The 17,669-nt window shown below is 37.0% G+C and overlaps 1 protein-coding gene across 1 annotated transcript in view; it reads right to left on the bottom strand.

The window, feature by feature from the left end:
* Positions 1 to 1,641: 1,641 nt before the first annotated feature.
* The window catches only part of GOLPH3 (golgi phosphoprotein 3), a 33,526-nt gene continuing 17,498 nt past the window's right edge, over positions 1,642 to 17,669 (bottom strand). Inside the window, exons 2-4 of the mRNA XM_038170442.2 lie at positions 12,732 to 12,863; positions 6,686 to 6,800; positions 1,642 to 3,614 (exon numbers count right to left, since the gene is read on the bottom strand). Of these exons, the coding sequence (XP_038026370.1) occupies positions 3,190 to 3,614; positions 6,686 to 6,800; positions 12,732 to 12,863 (672 nt within the window). The 3' untranslated portion in view covers positions 1,642 to 3,189. The remainder of the gene's footprint in view (positions 3,615 to 6,685; positions 6,801 to 12,731; positions 12,864 to 17,669) is intronic.

The following is a 17,669-nucleotide window of genomic DNA, read 5'->3' on the forward strand; positions in this document are numbered from 1 at the left end:
CAAAATCCTGTTTTTGAGATTAACTGGGAAGTTTGTTTTAGAAGAATGAGTCCCTGAATAACAATACTTATTTTCCCTTAAGGTTCAGGTTCTTCAGGCTATAGATAGCAATCTTTACTTCAGGTAGCCAGTGAGAGACAGACTCACAGCAGCCAGAACTGTCTTAAAACCTGATCTGTGAGCTGCAGCAGCAGCTAATACGAAGAAAGGATACCTGAATCTCAGCAGAACAAAGCAGACTCCCACGTTCAACCACTTTATTAGAACCTGAAACGAAGGCAAGAATGTTTGCTAAATTAATCCCTGTTACTGTACCAAACTTACCTTTATTGTTAGACTTTAGGTCTGGTAGCACCCATGAGGATTTGGGTTTTTTTAAAGCGCATTGGACTTGAAGAGTCCAAAAGTTCTTCTGTGTCCCCCCATACACCCAGGTGTATATCAGGTGGTCTAGCAAAAGGTACCATCGCTCTTCAAAAACCACTTGTTACTTACATCAAACCTATCAGAGGGTTCTTTGATACACCTAGTACAAACTCTATCACACAGGTTCTACCTTGAAGGAAGAGAAAGCTGATAAATATTGTAGGGAGTTATCTTCTATTTGGGGGTGGAAACCTCTCTAAAGGTGGCTAAAGAAGGGTAACATTTCTGAACATAATGGCTCTAAGGGAGACAAAACCCCTGTGTCTTCCACAACCTAACGTGAAACCCAGCAGAAACATAAATACAGAATGAAGATGAGAGGACAGAAAAGGGACTACAAAAAGATACTGTCAGTCTGAAGGATGTTTCAAATACAGCTTTTCAAAGCTGTTTTAAAAAAATTGTGCATTCAACTTACTCATGAATACTTCACTATTTCTCTGACACTTCCAACTGATTTCTTTATCCTCTCAAGGAGCTACAGAAAATCAGAAAACATCACGAGACAATGAAAGCAGTGAGTGAGAATATACTATCAAGCACAGAATTCTTTCTGTATGCTGTCAAATGTAAAAGCAACACAGCAACTCTCATTTGTCCTCCATTTAAAACAAACAAGTTTTGAAAAAGCTTAAAATAAACGTCCAAGCTGAAAGTTCATGCCCAAGCTCCTCAAAGATTTAAACACAGCATTTTACAACTGAGAAAACACTGCATCTTTTTATTTGTAAACCAGAGTTTGAAATACCTTACAATATACTTTTAATTTATTTTTTTTCTAAAGAAACAGCATTTAAGAACTGAAAGAACAGTGTGGCATTAAATGTTAAGGACCATATTTTAAAAACCTTTATTTAAAAAAAGGTTACTTAAGTATGATGAATTTAAGTTCTATTTTAAAATCAACTACCTAAGCATGTAAGTAATACGAAATGAGGTGCAGAATTGGAAGTCCAGTCACAGACGAGGCTGTAGAGTTGTGCTTGAGATAGAAGAGGTCTACCCATGGCGGGCACGGCTGCACACTCGTACGCTAACTCAATCTGTCTCGGTCATGAACCCTGCAGATCTGAGCGACTCCACCGATTAGGTCAGTTTGATCTACTTAATATAAACTCGCCCTTTCTAATAAGAAGGATATTAACTAAAGCTTTCAGTTAAGCAATAAAACCTTACTAATTAGCAACAAAAAATAAAAATGACATGCTTGCTCTGTTTCAGGCACTTTCAAGATCATAGTTTATTTACTGTAGGTAAAAAGCTAGTATACAGATTAAGGGATCTCTTAAATTTCAGCTCTACAGTTATACACCATCTAGTATTCTTGCTCTGAATATTAACCAATAAAGTTTCTAAACACCTGTAAGCCCCGCTATAAATCTGCGTTATAAGGAAAAAAATATATAAATCAATGCTTAATTTGTTCAATGCATAATATTTACACTGTAAAACGAATGGGAGATGTAACAAGCAGTGGTAAAGAGGCAATAAGTTTTAAAAAGCCAAAGTTTTATATAGTTGTTTTGTTTTTTTACAAGTGTGCTAATCAGCATAATTGTATATAAAAATTAAAATATAGTAGAGTGTCCCATTACAGAAATCTTAATCATCTGAACTGCAGTCATTACTTGCTAACCATTTACATGCAACACCTGCTAGGACTGTTTTTAAAATGTAAAACAGATTATAACATTTAAGAGACAAACATTAACTTGTATACAAACAAAATTAAAAACTGCACTCAAGAATTGCACTGGTCACAAGCCTCTTCCATACAGGAGGGAGAAAAAGAAAAAGAACGACAGAAAGTGGTCTCTTTCTGTATGCTAATTATCAAAGGCAATGCATAGACAGAGAATACCCAGACAGCAAACTCTGTAGACACTGGAAACAAACAGCTTTCACATACATACTCCTTAAAAGAGGCCTTTCCTTCCACCAAATGGCAATGACTGACAGCAAGTAAGGGGCACCAGGTGTACAACTAAGTAGATCTTGCAAAATACTAAGATGGGGCAGTTGTTAATATACAACTTGAACTATATTTACAATATAATGGAATGTATCCCATCCCAAAACTGGTTTATGAAACAATTGGACCTTTCTACACTAGCCTTGTGACTCAGCTACCATTCTAATGAAAGTATAAGTACACAAGAGACTTACATGAAAAGTAAAATTTATGGGGCATTTTACAGGAACTATTGATAAAGCTGCTAAATGGAATTTCTGCTTTTAAAGTAATTTTGTTAGACATAATTGAAATAATACCTGTGTATAAAATGCCCTGACAGACACTTCAACATGGAGCTTTGGTGATTTTTAAAAAAGGCCCTTTTTGATCTGTTATGAATTGTACTGCAGAAGTACTGATGCATGCACACATCTGTGTCAGCTGAGACTAGTGATCCAATTGCATGCACATTTCCTCGAGGTGCTTTCCATGTTAAACCACTTCAATAACAATAAGATGAAAAATAGAGTAACAGAAATATTTCAGTTAACTCAAATTTAATAGGAAATGGAATGCCAATATGGCAGTAAAACCTTTTTCTGTTGTTGTTTTAAACAGGAAGGTCTCTTGTACCAGCAGAATCCTGTATACAGATGCACAGAGAAAGAGGGAATACACCACTTATAATCCCCATTAAACAAGAGCTGATTCATGTGAGAAGGTACAAATTACAGAAAACATGAATAGTCAATAGAAGAGAAACAACTGGTTTACATGAAAGAAAAGAGAACACTTCAGTCTGATTGCAGTTATTTTGTGAAAGCTGCTACAACAGCCCACAGAACCTCATTCGTGTTGGCTTTCATACATTCAACCTCAGGGTCTAAATCCAGAAGCTGCCGCACTCTCTTTGTGGCTAAATCATACTGCTCATCCAAAAGGGGGGCAAAAGCGTTCTCCAGAACATCTGAAGCATGGGCTAAATAAACGAGTGCCAGCAAGCGCTTGTCCATGCGGTGGGGGTCATTCACCCATTTGTCAAGAACTGCTTCTTGAACCTTCTTGATGAGGCGCTGTTTGATATTGTTGTTGGTGAGTGGGTGCGTAGTCATGTCAAAAAGAAGGAAGTTCTGTTTCTCTGTTGTCAGTACACCTTTTTCCACCAGATTTTTAGCTAACCGTTCACGGACATTTCGTAACTGGTAGTGCAACTTTAATGGGTTCCATGTTTCACCTAAAAAAAAGGCAAACAAAAAAAGCCAACAGTCAGGAAAAATCTAAGCTGTACTACTACAGCAATTTTTTCCCCTCCTGTGGTGCAGAATGAGCTGTCAAATTCATATAGCTGACTATAACAGTAAGATAGCGTGCTCATGTCAGCATTTCTCTGATCCCTGACCCATCTAGATACACGCATAGAGACTGAGACCATGAGAGCCTCTTTGAGGAGTTTGTGTGCATTTAAAGTTGGGATGCAACACTAGACAAGCTACATCTTGAGCAACGATATGACAAATAAGCACTCCTCTACTGATGAAAAATCAGTCATGGAGACTTTTTTAAAACAGTAACCATAAAAATAAAAATAAAAAAATTAAAAAGCATCTCCTCCAACCCTGTCTGCTCAGTCTATGTCAATTCAGGGACTGGAAGCAGCATCATCACCATTCTTTCTGTCACAAAGACAAGCTAATATATACCTATCCCATACGCCCTCATTTCTCTTATTTCTTCAGGTTCATGCTCTTCTTTCCAATTCTGATCCCTCCAAGGTGAAACAGGCATGCACTTTGTGAGTGTGGGTGAGTGGATGTACACAAGAGCACTTGTGTTGAGGTGGGCTTTGATGTTTCTATAATAATTATTTCTAATGCTTTCTGTTACGGCAGGACAAATGGGCACTTCAGAGCATGTGCATGCACTTGAAGAAATTTTAAAAGCACAATAGCAGGAGCTACTGATAAAAGTCAAGTTGTTAAACACCGAGAAATTCTTCTTTGATTAGAAATTTACTTCAGCTAAAGTTTTTAGGTCCAGCTTACCTTAGTATTTACCTTAAGTATTAAAATCTCCTCCTGATATTAAAGAGCCTATGCTCTTTAATAGGCAAGGGCAGAAGCAGCATTAAGTATTCCTTATGTAGAACTGTTTTTTCCATAAGCAATATGACAACTTACATAGCAACTTGTGTTTATTTTAGAAAGCTATCTTTGGTTAACTTTTAATAATAACAAAAGAGATGAATTTAAAGTTTCTCTCATTGTGATAAAAGGTGAAAAACTGCATCTAAGAAACAGCCAGGTTAAGTACACAATCGAGGAGACACCAACTGCATCATGAAAGGTAAAGAACCTACCCAGGCCTGAGCCATGCCAAGTCCCAGTAGGTCCTACACCTCACCAAGGTGTGATTTCCCAGCTTGACCATGAATGGAACTATCATATACCAGCCACTACCACCCCCCAAAAAATGCAGTCTCCTTGTAGTGTTCCCCACAGCAAAGGTTATGTCCTAGATGCTTCTGAATCTGTCAGGTGATCTATGCGATACTAAAAACCAGTACTGTGCTGACACCTTGTGACCAATCTCCACCATTACACAGAGGTAATGGTGTAACATTTATTACATCTGCAGAAAGACCTGACATTTTGATCTGAACTTCGGTATTTCCTATACTTCCTTCCCTTAATTTTGTTATAAACAACAACAGCCTGAAGAACATAGCCTCAAATGTCCATACAAGTATTTCCATGATGGCTTTGAACTTGTATGTACTAGAACTTTAAGCATTATTCTTTGCATCTCTGATAATTATGGTTGAAATAGCTGTTTTCCAGGATCCAGCCCTGAAGTAAAACTTTGAAAGAAAATATCAGAGGGCAGTTCTCTTAACCCTGGGAAATGCAAAGAACCCTAATGCCATCAAAGAACTAGTAATTAAACACCATGGGCAAGTAAAAAGGATTGATCCAAGTCTCAGCCACAGCACTAATCATGATGATCTTCCCAGAGACAAAGCTTAGCAGGCTCATGCCCCAAGGAAACCTACAGCATTGTTCATTCATTAGTTGACCTTTTTTAAATCAGTACTAACTTCATGCGCTCTTCCCTGGGAGACATAGTCAGTGCAAATTACATATTTGGGCGGAGAAAAAGAGTCGTTTCTGCAAGCTGTAAAAGTGGAGGAGAGCTGATCAAGAAGAGGCTAGACCGCAGGGATGTGCAGCAGCCATGCCCCCTACTGACAAGAAATGTTTTGTTCTCTCTCACTGAGAAAACACTCACGGGACAGGAAGGAAGGAGTGGCAAGGACACAGACTATGAACTGTGCAAGTTTATTATTAAAGTACAAGGAAGGCTATTTCAGGCAGTACAGGAGGAATAGGAAAAATATAATGAAAACAAGAAGGCAGAGAAAGCTGGAGAGGTTTTGCTCATTTTTGAAACTCACTTATCTGTTGTTACAAGTAACAAACATACATGTATTTACATGAACAACTTCAAGTCTCATTACCCCTACCTCCCAAAATTATGTTGTTGACAAAATAACGATTCCCTCCCTGCTACTGCTCAGATAACCGACGTACAGCTCTGATCTACTCCAGGGAAGCTGCATCTTGTGTGTTTTGTGAAAACAGAAAAGCCTTGGTAATAAATTTTGGTGACAGAAAAAAAAGCACTACATGCTCTTGGTCACTGGTCTTTTCAGTGTAATTTACGCAGTTTATTTTATTTCAGTTTAATTTCTTTTACAGGAAAAGCTGTGCACTAAGTGCTCCTTTTGAAGCCTTTGTTTTGAACAACTAGAAATACATGACATTAGAATGCATGTTGAATATCTGTTACATCTCTTTATTGTTTCTCTGTGGTTGATGGCTGAATTTTGTCTCAGTTTTTACATAGGAACAGTCAGCTCCTTATCTTCTTTCCTCATCAAAAAGCTCTGAATACTGAATCCATATGAATATCCTCTAAACTTCCACTACCCCTCATTGCTAGTTACAGAGGAAGGCAGTTATACATCTACAGGGCACAGCCCTGATTCACTCTGGATTCAGCAGAAGACATCTCCTCCACAGAGTTGAAGTGTTCTCTGACACTTACATCTAGATCCTTTCTGTACCAACTTAAGTCAAAGGAAACACTTACTTATGTATGATTAAAGGCTACAATCAACAAGAGACTACTGCAGAGGACAGACTAATTACACTTTTGTATAATTTTTTCTCTAAAATCCTGCAGTGTAGTCTCTAGTGATGTCACATGGAGGGGCAAAAAAGCAAATATGGTATGTCCAAGGCTTACCACTAAGCAGTTCAATCCAATTTTGTACTGTTTCAGGAGGCTGGGTCTCTTTTATGTGTTTCAGAGCTTCATCAAGCAGAACATCCCCTGTAGGAGCATCTGACTTGCAGATCACCTGAGACAGAATGGAACACAGTATTTTCACATAGTTCATATAACACAGACATCCATCAACATAACACAGGAAAATCTACCTGTTATGAGAAAAAAGGAAAACTTTAAAAAGTGAAATTTGTAAGAATCATTATTTTTTTAAATATCTAGTTGTTAAAAAACTATTCAAGATTTTAATTACAAAAAGCTATATTAAGTCAGTTACCTGTAACATACATTAAAGGCTAGTTAACTAAACTTATAGCAATCATACATATCTAATACCTCTTTTTTATATATACATATTTTTAAGGAAGACAATCCACTGACCTTATTAAGTCCTTCACTTCTTCCTCAAAACAAAGTATACTATACTACAGTGTTAAACTGCTCTCTGATGGCAGTCTATTTTACTGCTTTAAATCAATTTATTCAAAGTATTAAACAATTAGTATTAAACAATTAGGCCACATGTAACTGAGAAATCAATTAAAAACTGAAAAAACAGGAAAACTGGTTTTCTTCCATGTATCAACAGAAAAAAATGGGTTCGTGACAACATCTGTAAGTTTTACAGCTCCAGAGAACATGCTGACCAGCAATATTACATTCCATTCACTAACAGTTAATTCATACATGTTAGGCAAAATATGTACATACCAGAGATGACATTACATATTACAGGGGTTTATGTTTGTCATTTAATAAATTATAAAATGATTTAATTGAATTATTTACCCAAGGGAACACAAGAGAAAGAAAATCATTCACAGGAACATAATAAATTTTAAGACCTTGAGTAACTGCTTGTTTACCAGTACACCAGTACAAGCAGTTATATCAACCATGTACAAATGTCTTTCTAACCAGAGGAAAAAAAAAAAAGGTAACAGCACTGAACTAAAAACGTATGAATTTCATTAGCTCAAGTCAATATATTTTCATTATAAAAAAATACTCCCCCCCCCCAAGAAACAACAACAACAACAAAAAATACTCTTTCTTTAGGAAAGAAAGAATTACTACAGCATCAAAGTTGCTTATGGAAATAATGATTAGATATAACAATTCAAATTGTTTTATAAGTTATCTTTTTACCTGATGCATATAAAGTGCTAAAAATAAACAAAGAAAAAATTAACCACATTAAAACAATTCCACAAATAAAGGAGAATCATTAGATACAAAGTCTTACTTTTAATAAAGCTTCCCAGTAACCAGGAAGATGCTTGTTACCAGCCAGTAAAAAGCTTTCAGCGTTCCACTGAAATACATCCCAAGTTTAGTTCTGCAGTTCTAATAATTCTTACTACAAACAATAGAAGAGGAGAATATGCTCTTATAGGGTCTGTAGATAACACTGAACAGAAATGAGTTCCAATGTAAGGACACCTTCATAATGGCAAAGTGATCCTTAACTGAAGATGTATCCAAGGACAATGAGATAAAATCAGAAAGAAACGTGAAGTATTATAGTCAGAGTGAAAAACAGGGAACAAATATGAAAGATACAATAAATGACTGTCTAATTTGGAATGGCAGAAAAAACATCTAGTAATTCTAGCAGCAGACTAAAAAACAAATGAATCAACAAAAAACAAGTCTTTTGGCAAAGGGATAATTTCAATCTAAACTGTATTAACAGGAAAATTGTATGAAAGATCTTAGTGAATACCTAGCAGGTCATAGCTAGAATATTATGTCCATTTTAGACAGTATATATAAAGAAAGTATATATCAAGAATGAAGCTGTCAACAATGACAGGTTAAAAAGAATTAGGCTTGTTCAGATATAAAAACAAAGCATATAAAATATTTTTGCAAAGTGGTTATCAATCAGGATTTTTAGGATTTTTATCAATCAGGAAATTTAGGATTTTAGTCCAGGCAATCCCTACTTGAAACTAAACACACTTAATGACCACTGTATTTCTGATTTACAACCTTGTAGTGTAGCTTCACTCAAAAACTTCATTAACGATGTATAAAAATATATAATATCTCCCAGTTCTAAACTGTGTTTTCTGAACTTTTGGAAGTTTCTATTATTTAATTTCAAGTAAATACACTGTATTGAGGTTATGAGTATACGATTTGAGTATATAATATTGAGTATATTTAAAGTTTTGGTTTTGGTTGCTAGATTCTGCTCTATTAATAGCCACCTTTCATGTATTCCTGAAGAAACTAGTCAAAAAACACCCAACATACATTCATCTTTAGTTCTTTTAAAAACTGACATTCTGGCAAAATTTTAGTTTCTTTGAAGTGTCCCAGATGATTAATTTCATGTAACTTTTTTCATTGTAACTTTAGTTATAGTGGATAGTTCCAGCCTCCTGCAGTTGGTAACCTACTACTATTCACCATCTCACTAAGATGCAAAGTCAAGTTATTGACATGTTTTGTGAAAAACAACCAACACCACATATACCCCTCAATGAAGAGACATACCCCAGACTTCAGACCATTTTTGAAAAAAAAAAAAAAAAATCTTAAAAACTTTAGAAAACAGCTTTCCTTGCTTATTTGCACTTAAAATACTTTTTACTGCCACTGCAAGGAAGCTTAAGAAGTTAGTTTGAAGATAACGCACGATGACAGTCTGAGACTAAACATACAGGCGTTAGAACAAAGACCTATAGGGAGCATAGACTCCTCCATTCAACTCAGTCAGGACACCATAAGCCCTCATGAAGCCACAAAACACGGCGTTTTTGTCTCCAAGTTTACCATTCTCTGCAGCCAGGCAATAAAGCACTGTTTCTTCTCACTCTCTGCTACAGTGAACATTTACTGTACAGATTCTTCCAATTATCCTTCCCCTGAAATAAAAGCATTTTGATTTATACCTCCCCGGTATTTCTTTTCCTCCTCCCTTTTTCAGCACGTGGAGATGGGCAATAATGGGAGCTCAGCCACCTCTCTCCTGTGTTCACTGATCTGCTCTTTCTTGAATGAGGATTTATTGATCAATGTCTCTTGGTTAATTAGAGCACAAGAAAAGTGGGAAATTGAGTGGGTCGGGCATCTTGTGAATTGGATCATCACAGAAGACTAAGCATCCTCAAGGGGAATATTTTCCTTTTTTTAATAGATGAGTTAAAATAGAGAAAGAAGATAAGAGCCTGGTTCTTCAGAGATGATGATCCTTAGCCCTATTAAGGAAGTCTTTCTTTATTCCAATTTTTCAGCAATTTATCACATATTAGCTTTGCCTGGTATCTGACTGCTATGAACATTTCAATTATACAGAGTATTTAATTTGCATTTGCCACAATGAAGCTCTGCAATTAGGTGATGCTAAAGATGAAGCACCTCATGCATTGACTTTGAGTAAACTCTTCATTATTTAGTTTTAATAATGAGTAAAAAGTCACTCATGCACGGATCACTCATAATTATCAGTTATAAAATAAGAAGTTAATTCACCAAGGATTTGTAAGATTTATTTCAAAAAAAAAAAAAAAAAGCTTAATTATTGGTTTTACTTTCTGATACAGTAAGGCAGCATAGAGTGCCATTTTCTGTCTTCAGTAACCACTGGTCTTAGAAATTGCTTATTTACATACAAACTTCAGCTTTCATTTATTTGTTTCCAGCAGTGATGCCATCAACAGATGCAACTCTAAAACAATACAGTGATTCTATACTCTCAAGCTAAACTTACAAGGACGTTGCAAGATAAGAACATGTCATACTGACTTTCAGAAGTTTTACTGAAGTCCATCAAGTCTGCCTGCCAGTTTCTCAGTCTCGTTTGGCTCCAGCATTCAAGCATGTACTTGATTTATCTGTACTACTGCCCAAAGAAGTAGTTCTACCCTCCTCTTCTTCTCAGTTATTACTTGTGCCACACCTTGTGACAAGACCAAGAAAATGATCCAAGTAAAAATTCAATGGATCAGATATGTGGATTAGTTTTCAGACAGTGATGACCTGACAAGGCTGCAAGAACACTAACGAGAGACTGCAAAAATACTAAGCTTCCTTGCAAAAACAGGACTACCCTTCTCAGCTGCAGCACCAACTGAAGTAAATGAAAAGAGCTCCTGCCTTCATGCTATGGCTGGAAGATGCATGATTTTTGAGACACATACCAGAGCTTTGAGTTTTCAGGAGCTTCTACGTTCCCACAAAGCTCCAGAAAGGTCTGGCACAGGGCAGAAGAAGGGTTAGCTTGAGGTGCAGATGCTATATGAAGTGATACTGCTGCCTCACTGAATCACAACCTTGTATGCAACTAGACAGCTCATTCCACTCACTAACCACGGTATTTAATTCACAGCAAGAAAAAAAAAAAAATAAAACACAACAAGGTCAAAGCAAGCAAAGCCTGCAAGTTTGTACCAAAAAGGGTGGAGGTGGACACTTGGTAGAGCTAAGGCACATATATCTAGCAAATATGGGAACAAGACTGCAATTTCATATTAAACAGCGCAAGGATTTGCATAAAATGAGAAATAAAACAAGAATGATTTCTAAACAGAGATGGGGCAGGACAGAAGAAATATCATAGATATCAGAAGTTAGGGGTTTTATTTGCATGAAATTCTATAAGCAGAAATCAATCTTCATTTGAATTTTATGTTATTTCTCTTTCATAGAATGCTCCTGCCTGCAAAAAAAGACACTACGTTTTCTTACAACAACAAAAAGAACAAAGCATTGAATACTATATAGCTTTTATCTCTCCTTAAAAAAAAAAAAAAAAAAAAAAAAAAAAAACACCCCCAAAAAAACACATGATAAAATTAGGGAAAAAAAGGAGCGGAGACAAACAAGAATTTGGTTTGTACGCTGTAGTAAAGATACACACAGGTTATTTCTTCATTTTCCTTAAAAAAAAAAAAAAAAAAGTAGTTAAAACTTCAGTTAGACGGACCTGACAAGGTTTGCATAGAAAGAAAATAACTGCTAAAGAACATTCCTGAATACCTAAGGAGCCAAAAGCTTTGTGGGGGGAAAAAAAATGTACAAACTAATCAGTGATGAATATGCTTAAATGAAGCTAAAAGAAGTAGGAGCTGTTTGCCTGAACAGAGGTTCAATTATTTAGAGGAGAAGGAAGCTGGGAAAAGGTTAGGGAATTTGGAAGCTTTCCTTTTAAAAAAAAAAAAATCAGCAAAGCGTAATATTGACAAGGAAACAGGCTATGAAAGAGAAATTATTTGTGGTGGATAGAAATATTTGACCAACTATTCAATAAACTTATTTTACAAGAATCCACTAATGCTGATGAAGTAGAAATTCAAGTGGTATGACTTCGCACATTCTGTACTAAGGAAAAAAAATCCAGCAGCAAAAGTAATAAATTAAAGCTTCAAATCTTCAGCCTAATTCAATACAGAACCTTAAAAATTTGCCCATCTTAAAGGTCAGTGAGTATAACCAATTTAACACACCAGTCACATGCTTCAGCTAGACAATTTTGTGCTCTCAGGGGCCCAAAGTACAAGGATGTTTCCTTCCCATGCAGTGCAAAGCATACCATGCAGAAGATACTGTGTACACCAGCACGAACTGGTGGCTTGCAGGATACATCTGGCTCGCTGTCAGTTATCTGTCCGTCTCAGCCCCAGCCCACATCTCACTGACATTGCAAAAGCCAGTTCCTTGGACAGATTACAACCGGTGCTGCTGGCTCCCAGCAGTAACTGCTGTCACCGCACCCCAGCCACAGCCACTGCCAGCTGATTGCATAAGGCTCCCAGCAGCAGCAGGAACACCTCAAGAGAACTAACAGGAGCTGAGAACAAGTACAGAAGATTTTTACAAAGCCTTTAAGCTCACCGTTTAAACAGTGTAGTTACTAACTCTGTACCTGTGACCGAAGCCACTACTCAGAACATCTAAACCCATAAAAAGAAAAAAAGTTTTTCTTTACAACTGATTGTAATTTTTAACTATGCATTGTCTGGAACACAACATAAAAGCAAACATGACCACTTACCTTTCTGGTCAATAGACTTTTGCGTCTCATTCCACAAGCCTCTAGCTGAAGACGCCCTCGCAATGCCAATTCGATTAGCATGCAGCCACGCAATCCTGAGGAGATGCAATCATTCCAGAACGATGTGTAACCCTGAGAAAATTGAAAGACAGTAAGATACCTTAAAACACCTTAAAACAAATAGAAGAGGCTTGCTGTGTTCTGTAAGCAGTCCTCTTATCCTCACACACTTGTAAAGTAGCACTACTAGACAACCACCTTTCCTGTACTGTAAACATGAAAGAGAAACACACTCATCCTCTGTTTTTTTCACTTAGTCTGTTCTTTGAAGAACAGCAAAACTTCAGGAAAGTGACACCAAACAAAATAGTACATACCATTTAGTTTATACGTAGTCAAAATTAACTACTTACATTTTTAAAACATCAAGCATTTGGCATTACTAACATCACACAGGGTTATCTGTGTTTCCTGAGAAACATTAACATGGTTTTACTTCCATAAACAATATAGCACTGAAGTAATAATGTGAAAATTAATATTAATATATATATACACACATAGTTTTTACATGGATTGCAAAGCTGCAAAACACATTTATTCTATGAACCACACCACACCTAACACACTCCATCCATATTTCCGCACAGATAGTTGTCTGCTTAAATAGCAGAACCAAATATTTGATACGATAAATTTACTCAATCCCTAAAAATACATTTACTGAATTTTGTACTTCACTGCTTGACAACTCTGACAAAAATATGAAAAGGATTCTATTTAAATTATACAGTAACCGACATTTAATATTACCAAACATGCAAGAGCAGTATTCAAAACAAAATCATTCTGAGAAATAATTTATCTTTTGGGAAATGGTTGTGGAAACACTTGGTACAACCCTGAAAGACCTTCCCGAACTCCTTTAGCAATACAACCTCTTTATGAAAACATCCACTTTGGAATACAGGAAACAAAAAACAAATAAAACGAGTACTCTCTCAAAAAATTTACCCTAGCCAGTAACAAAGACCAGCCTAAATCATGAACAATACAACTTCATCCTATTTGCAAATGACAGCTGCCAGTGTACAGAGATACCAGATAGAAACACATGATGTTCACTAGACATACAACCCAGTCCCAAATAAGGCATGCCATTAAACATAGATCTCTAGAAACAATAAAATATTTGTTTCCATTTAGCTCTTAGCTATTTTTCCTAGACATGAGGAAATTCTTCACTCAGAGGGTTGCAAGGCCCTGGCACAGGCTGCCCAGAGAAGCCCCATCCCTGGCAGTGCTCAACAACCATGGGCAACCTGGGCTGGTGGGAGATGTCCCTGCCCACGGCAGCACGTTAGAGTTAAATGATCTTCCAATCCAAGCCTTTCTACGATTTTCAAGAGCTTTATTACATAAATGACCCATACTTCTAAAAAATTCTACAAAAATACTTAATTAGTAGAAAGCCATTACTGAAATGTCACAGATATTTACTTAAAAGGCCATAAACATAAGGTTGGAAAGGCATTTGAGAAGTTATCTAATCAGCTACTCTCAGAAATCACCCATTTGGTAATTTGTTTTCGGTAGGCATCAGACATTTCTTTGCCAAAAAAAATGCATAAGATATGGTGCCATATTTTCTTGATAAAAACAAAACAAAACAAGGATTCCTACATTCTATTTCCAATCAAATAGTCTCTTTATACTATAAAAAAAAAGAAAAGTAATTTTTGAAATCAGAAAACACATATGCAAATTAAATATCTACCAGACAAACAGCTCTGGCATAATACATACCTCTTTCCATTCACAAGAAGTGTTATATTATTACGCAAACAGTTTGTTCTAAAACCTTTTCCCTTGCTTAGTAATGAAAACTGCATTTAAAGCATTTATCAAGGAGGTGACGTTAACTAGACTATTCCCAGCAGCAATTACCAGGTATAAAATCCTTAGCTCCAGCACTTATTCTACATATGTGGCCACAAGCTGTGGGATGCAGAGAAATAAATTATCCTAGGATAATTCCAGTTGGAAGAGACCTCAGGTCTCTAGTCCTACCTCCAGCTCAAAGCATGTTCAGCTATGAAAGTCAGAACAAGTTACTCAGGGCTTTATCCAGGCAGGTCTTTAAAATCTGCAAGGAAGGAGACTGCGCAACCATCTGCTAGTTTTTAATTAAGTGATCCTGAAAGGCAGTTCAAAAAGATTATGACCTTCATAAACGGAACTGCTTGCTCTAGTGGGTTTGATGACATTAAAGTCATGAGAATGTATACTGCCTCACTTTTTTTTTTTTCTCCAGGCTCATAGTTTGCAGGGGATCCAAGAGAAGAAACATCATATTTCAATATCCAGAAATTATACCGCTATTAATGAAGTGAGGAAGGAGGTATTATGTAACAGCCAGTGTCATCCTGAACATTTTTCAATCCATTAAACTGTTCTTTCCAGGTAGTTCAAGCAGATGGATAGATAACGTTTGGCACTTACTGTAAAGACCTCAGACAATTGAAGGAACCTTCAGAGAAGGTCAGGTTAGCACACAACAGTCTAACTAAATCATCCTTTAAATTAACTCAAGCTTCCTGGTGTAGCTGAAACAGAATAGAACCGGACATTTATCTTCAGCACTGCAAACAGATCCTTGACACCTACCTCAAGTGGCATATAGCACAACTAGAAGCAAGTGCAGAAAACAATAATGTTAACGCTCAGTGTTACAGAACTACTGCCTAATAAAGAGGCAACACGGACAGTGAAGAAAAGTGGAATGGAAAGGGCAAGAGAGTAACAATATACAGAGAGGAAGAACAGCAGTATGAAGTACTGTTGTACTATCTACACAGGAAGCAAGCATTTTTTTTCTTTTTCCAGGCAAGACCTAGGGGGTGACTAGTGAAACTGACAGGTTAGTAAAGTCACAGGTCAACTTCTTCTCTACCTAAGGATTCAATTGTCCTTACAGGAAGGCAAAATTAAAAACAAATTTGAATAAAAGGATTTGTTAAGCCCCCACACAATTGAAGGTCAGAGTGTACAATAGAAGAAGGGTGTGTCTGAGCCTATTAGCCCCTGAACACTGCTGGTTACGGGTTATTGAAGACAGTAGGGATTTGGTTTGGCCTTTTAACACTGTTCTCCTACTATGTTCCAAATACCTAGCAGTCTTAAAACACTTTCATTATAGACCTAAGATCACTATTTACAGTACTATTTACAGCAAGTCATTCCACTATTTAATACCCTTGAATAGCACTAATATTGCCACCAATAAAACACCAAATATTTTTTGCTGTATCTGTATTCTTACAAGTCTTCTCTAATTTTATAAACACCCTAACTCCATGAAATACTTATTTCTTTAAAGGTGCTAAGTAAGGGGCACATGTGTGTCTTAAAAGGTACTGAATTATTTTTATCTGACAGCATTCGCATTAGAATTGCACTTTAAGCTATGAATAGCTGGTGAGCCAATTTTAAAATCTACGCTGATTCAATGATCAGAAGAACATTTACAACTGTCATGTTTATTTACAGAAACAGCATGGAAGTGGTTTTCTTCTGAGCTGACCTAGAAACTCTAAGATTAAAAAATGCTTTTGCTAGACAAGCATAAAGGGGAATGAAAATGAATTTTATAATGGAAACTTGCTACTCTATTAACTCTGAAAGCTCAGACTTTCCACTCAAGTATGGCAAAGCACGTAACCAAGACTAACATCCTCTTTCTACTTAAAGAATAGGTTATCTAAAATCCACATGCATTACACCATGTCCCTCCCATCACTTCTTGCAGCATTTACTCACTTTCTGCTCTTCACACGCACCTTCCCCAATTCCCTGCTGACACAAGCCTTCCTGCATGGTTAGCCTTTAGTCACCTGGAACCTAAATACCACCCATCTCCTGACCATGGCCCTGTGCCTGGGTATTACCAGCCTACCACCTTACCTTCCACTTCCCACTTTTGCTTTGCCTCTTCAGCTGCATGTCCACACCACCTGCCTGTGACACCCTATCCTACAGCTGCCTACTTCACCACCACATGTTCCTATAACATAAAATACATTAGATTTTCACTTCTGCATTTATAAAGGACTGAGTTTCTGCAGCCCTCGTGGATTTCCTCAGGTGTGTTCAGGCAGATGGGGCAGACAAGGCAAAATATTTATGCTACATGTATATACGGTGAGCAGCCGCCAAGAGGGATGGAAATCCACACAGTTATATTAAAACACATTCAAGCAAGCAAGCCTCACTGATACACCGGGTCTAGCTTTGCTGAGCAAGGCACAAACTCTTGCAGCTCCTTCCTATGCATCTGAATACAGCACAGTGTAACCACATGCTGGGCCTGTAACCCCTACAGACGCTGGCACACAGAGTGTGATGGGGCAGGGCTCACATACATACCCCACAGGGAAGAGGCCACGACTTGAAAGGTCCTACCTATGTCCCTCAAACCCTTCACTTGTGTTATTCCCTAAGGATGTCCTTACCCAGATTGATTTTCAGGGATGTTGGAGGCAATCTTCTCAAAACTACACTTAAAATAAGATAGTGTTCTAGAGCTTGCTAGAAGTGTTTGTAAGGATTGCTAGAAATTGTGAGAAATCCTGCATAGCCAAAAATATTGATGTCTTGAAGCAGCTAAAACGTTATCACTGGGATTACAAAAAACCTAGTGCCATCATCCGGTTATGCTATAACAAAGCCACTGCAAAAAGAGAAAACACATACACAAGACTGACAACACCAGGGTTCTGTGCACAGAGTCTATTCATGTATTTTTTTGAATCACTCAGTACTATTGCAGCATAAGAGCTGTTGCAAAGGTATCAAGAGTACACTCCCACAGAACACATTTATTTCCTATCCTCCACACCACTCAAAATATAAATTTCCAGGTATTTAAAATCCAGAAGT

This window comes from Anas platyrhynchos, chromosome Z, assembly GCF_047663525.1.
Source record: "Anas platyrhynchos isolate ZD024472 breed Pekin duck chromosome Z, IASCAAS_PekinDuck_T2T, whole genome shotgun sequence".
NCBI classification, from domain to species: Eukaryota; Metazoa; Chordata; class Aves; order Anseriformes; family Anatidae; genus Anas; species Anas platyrhynchos.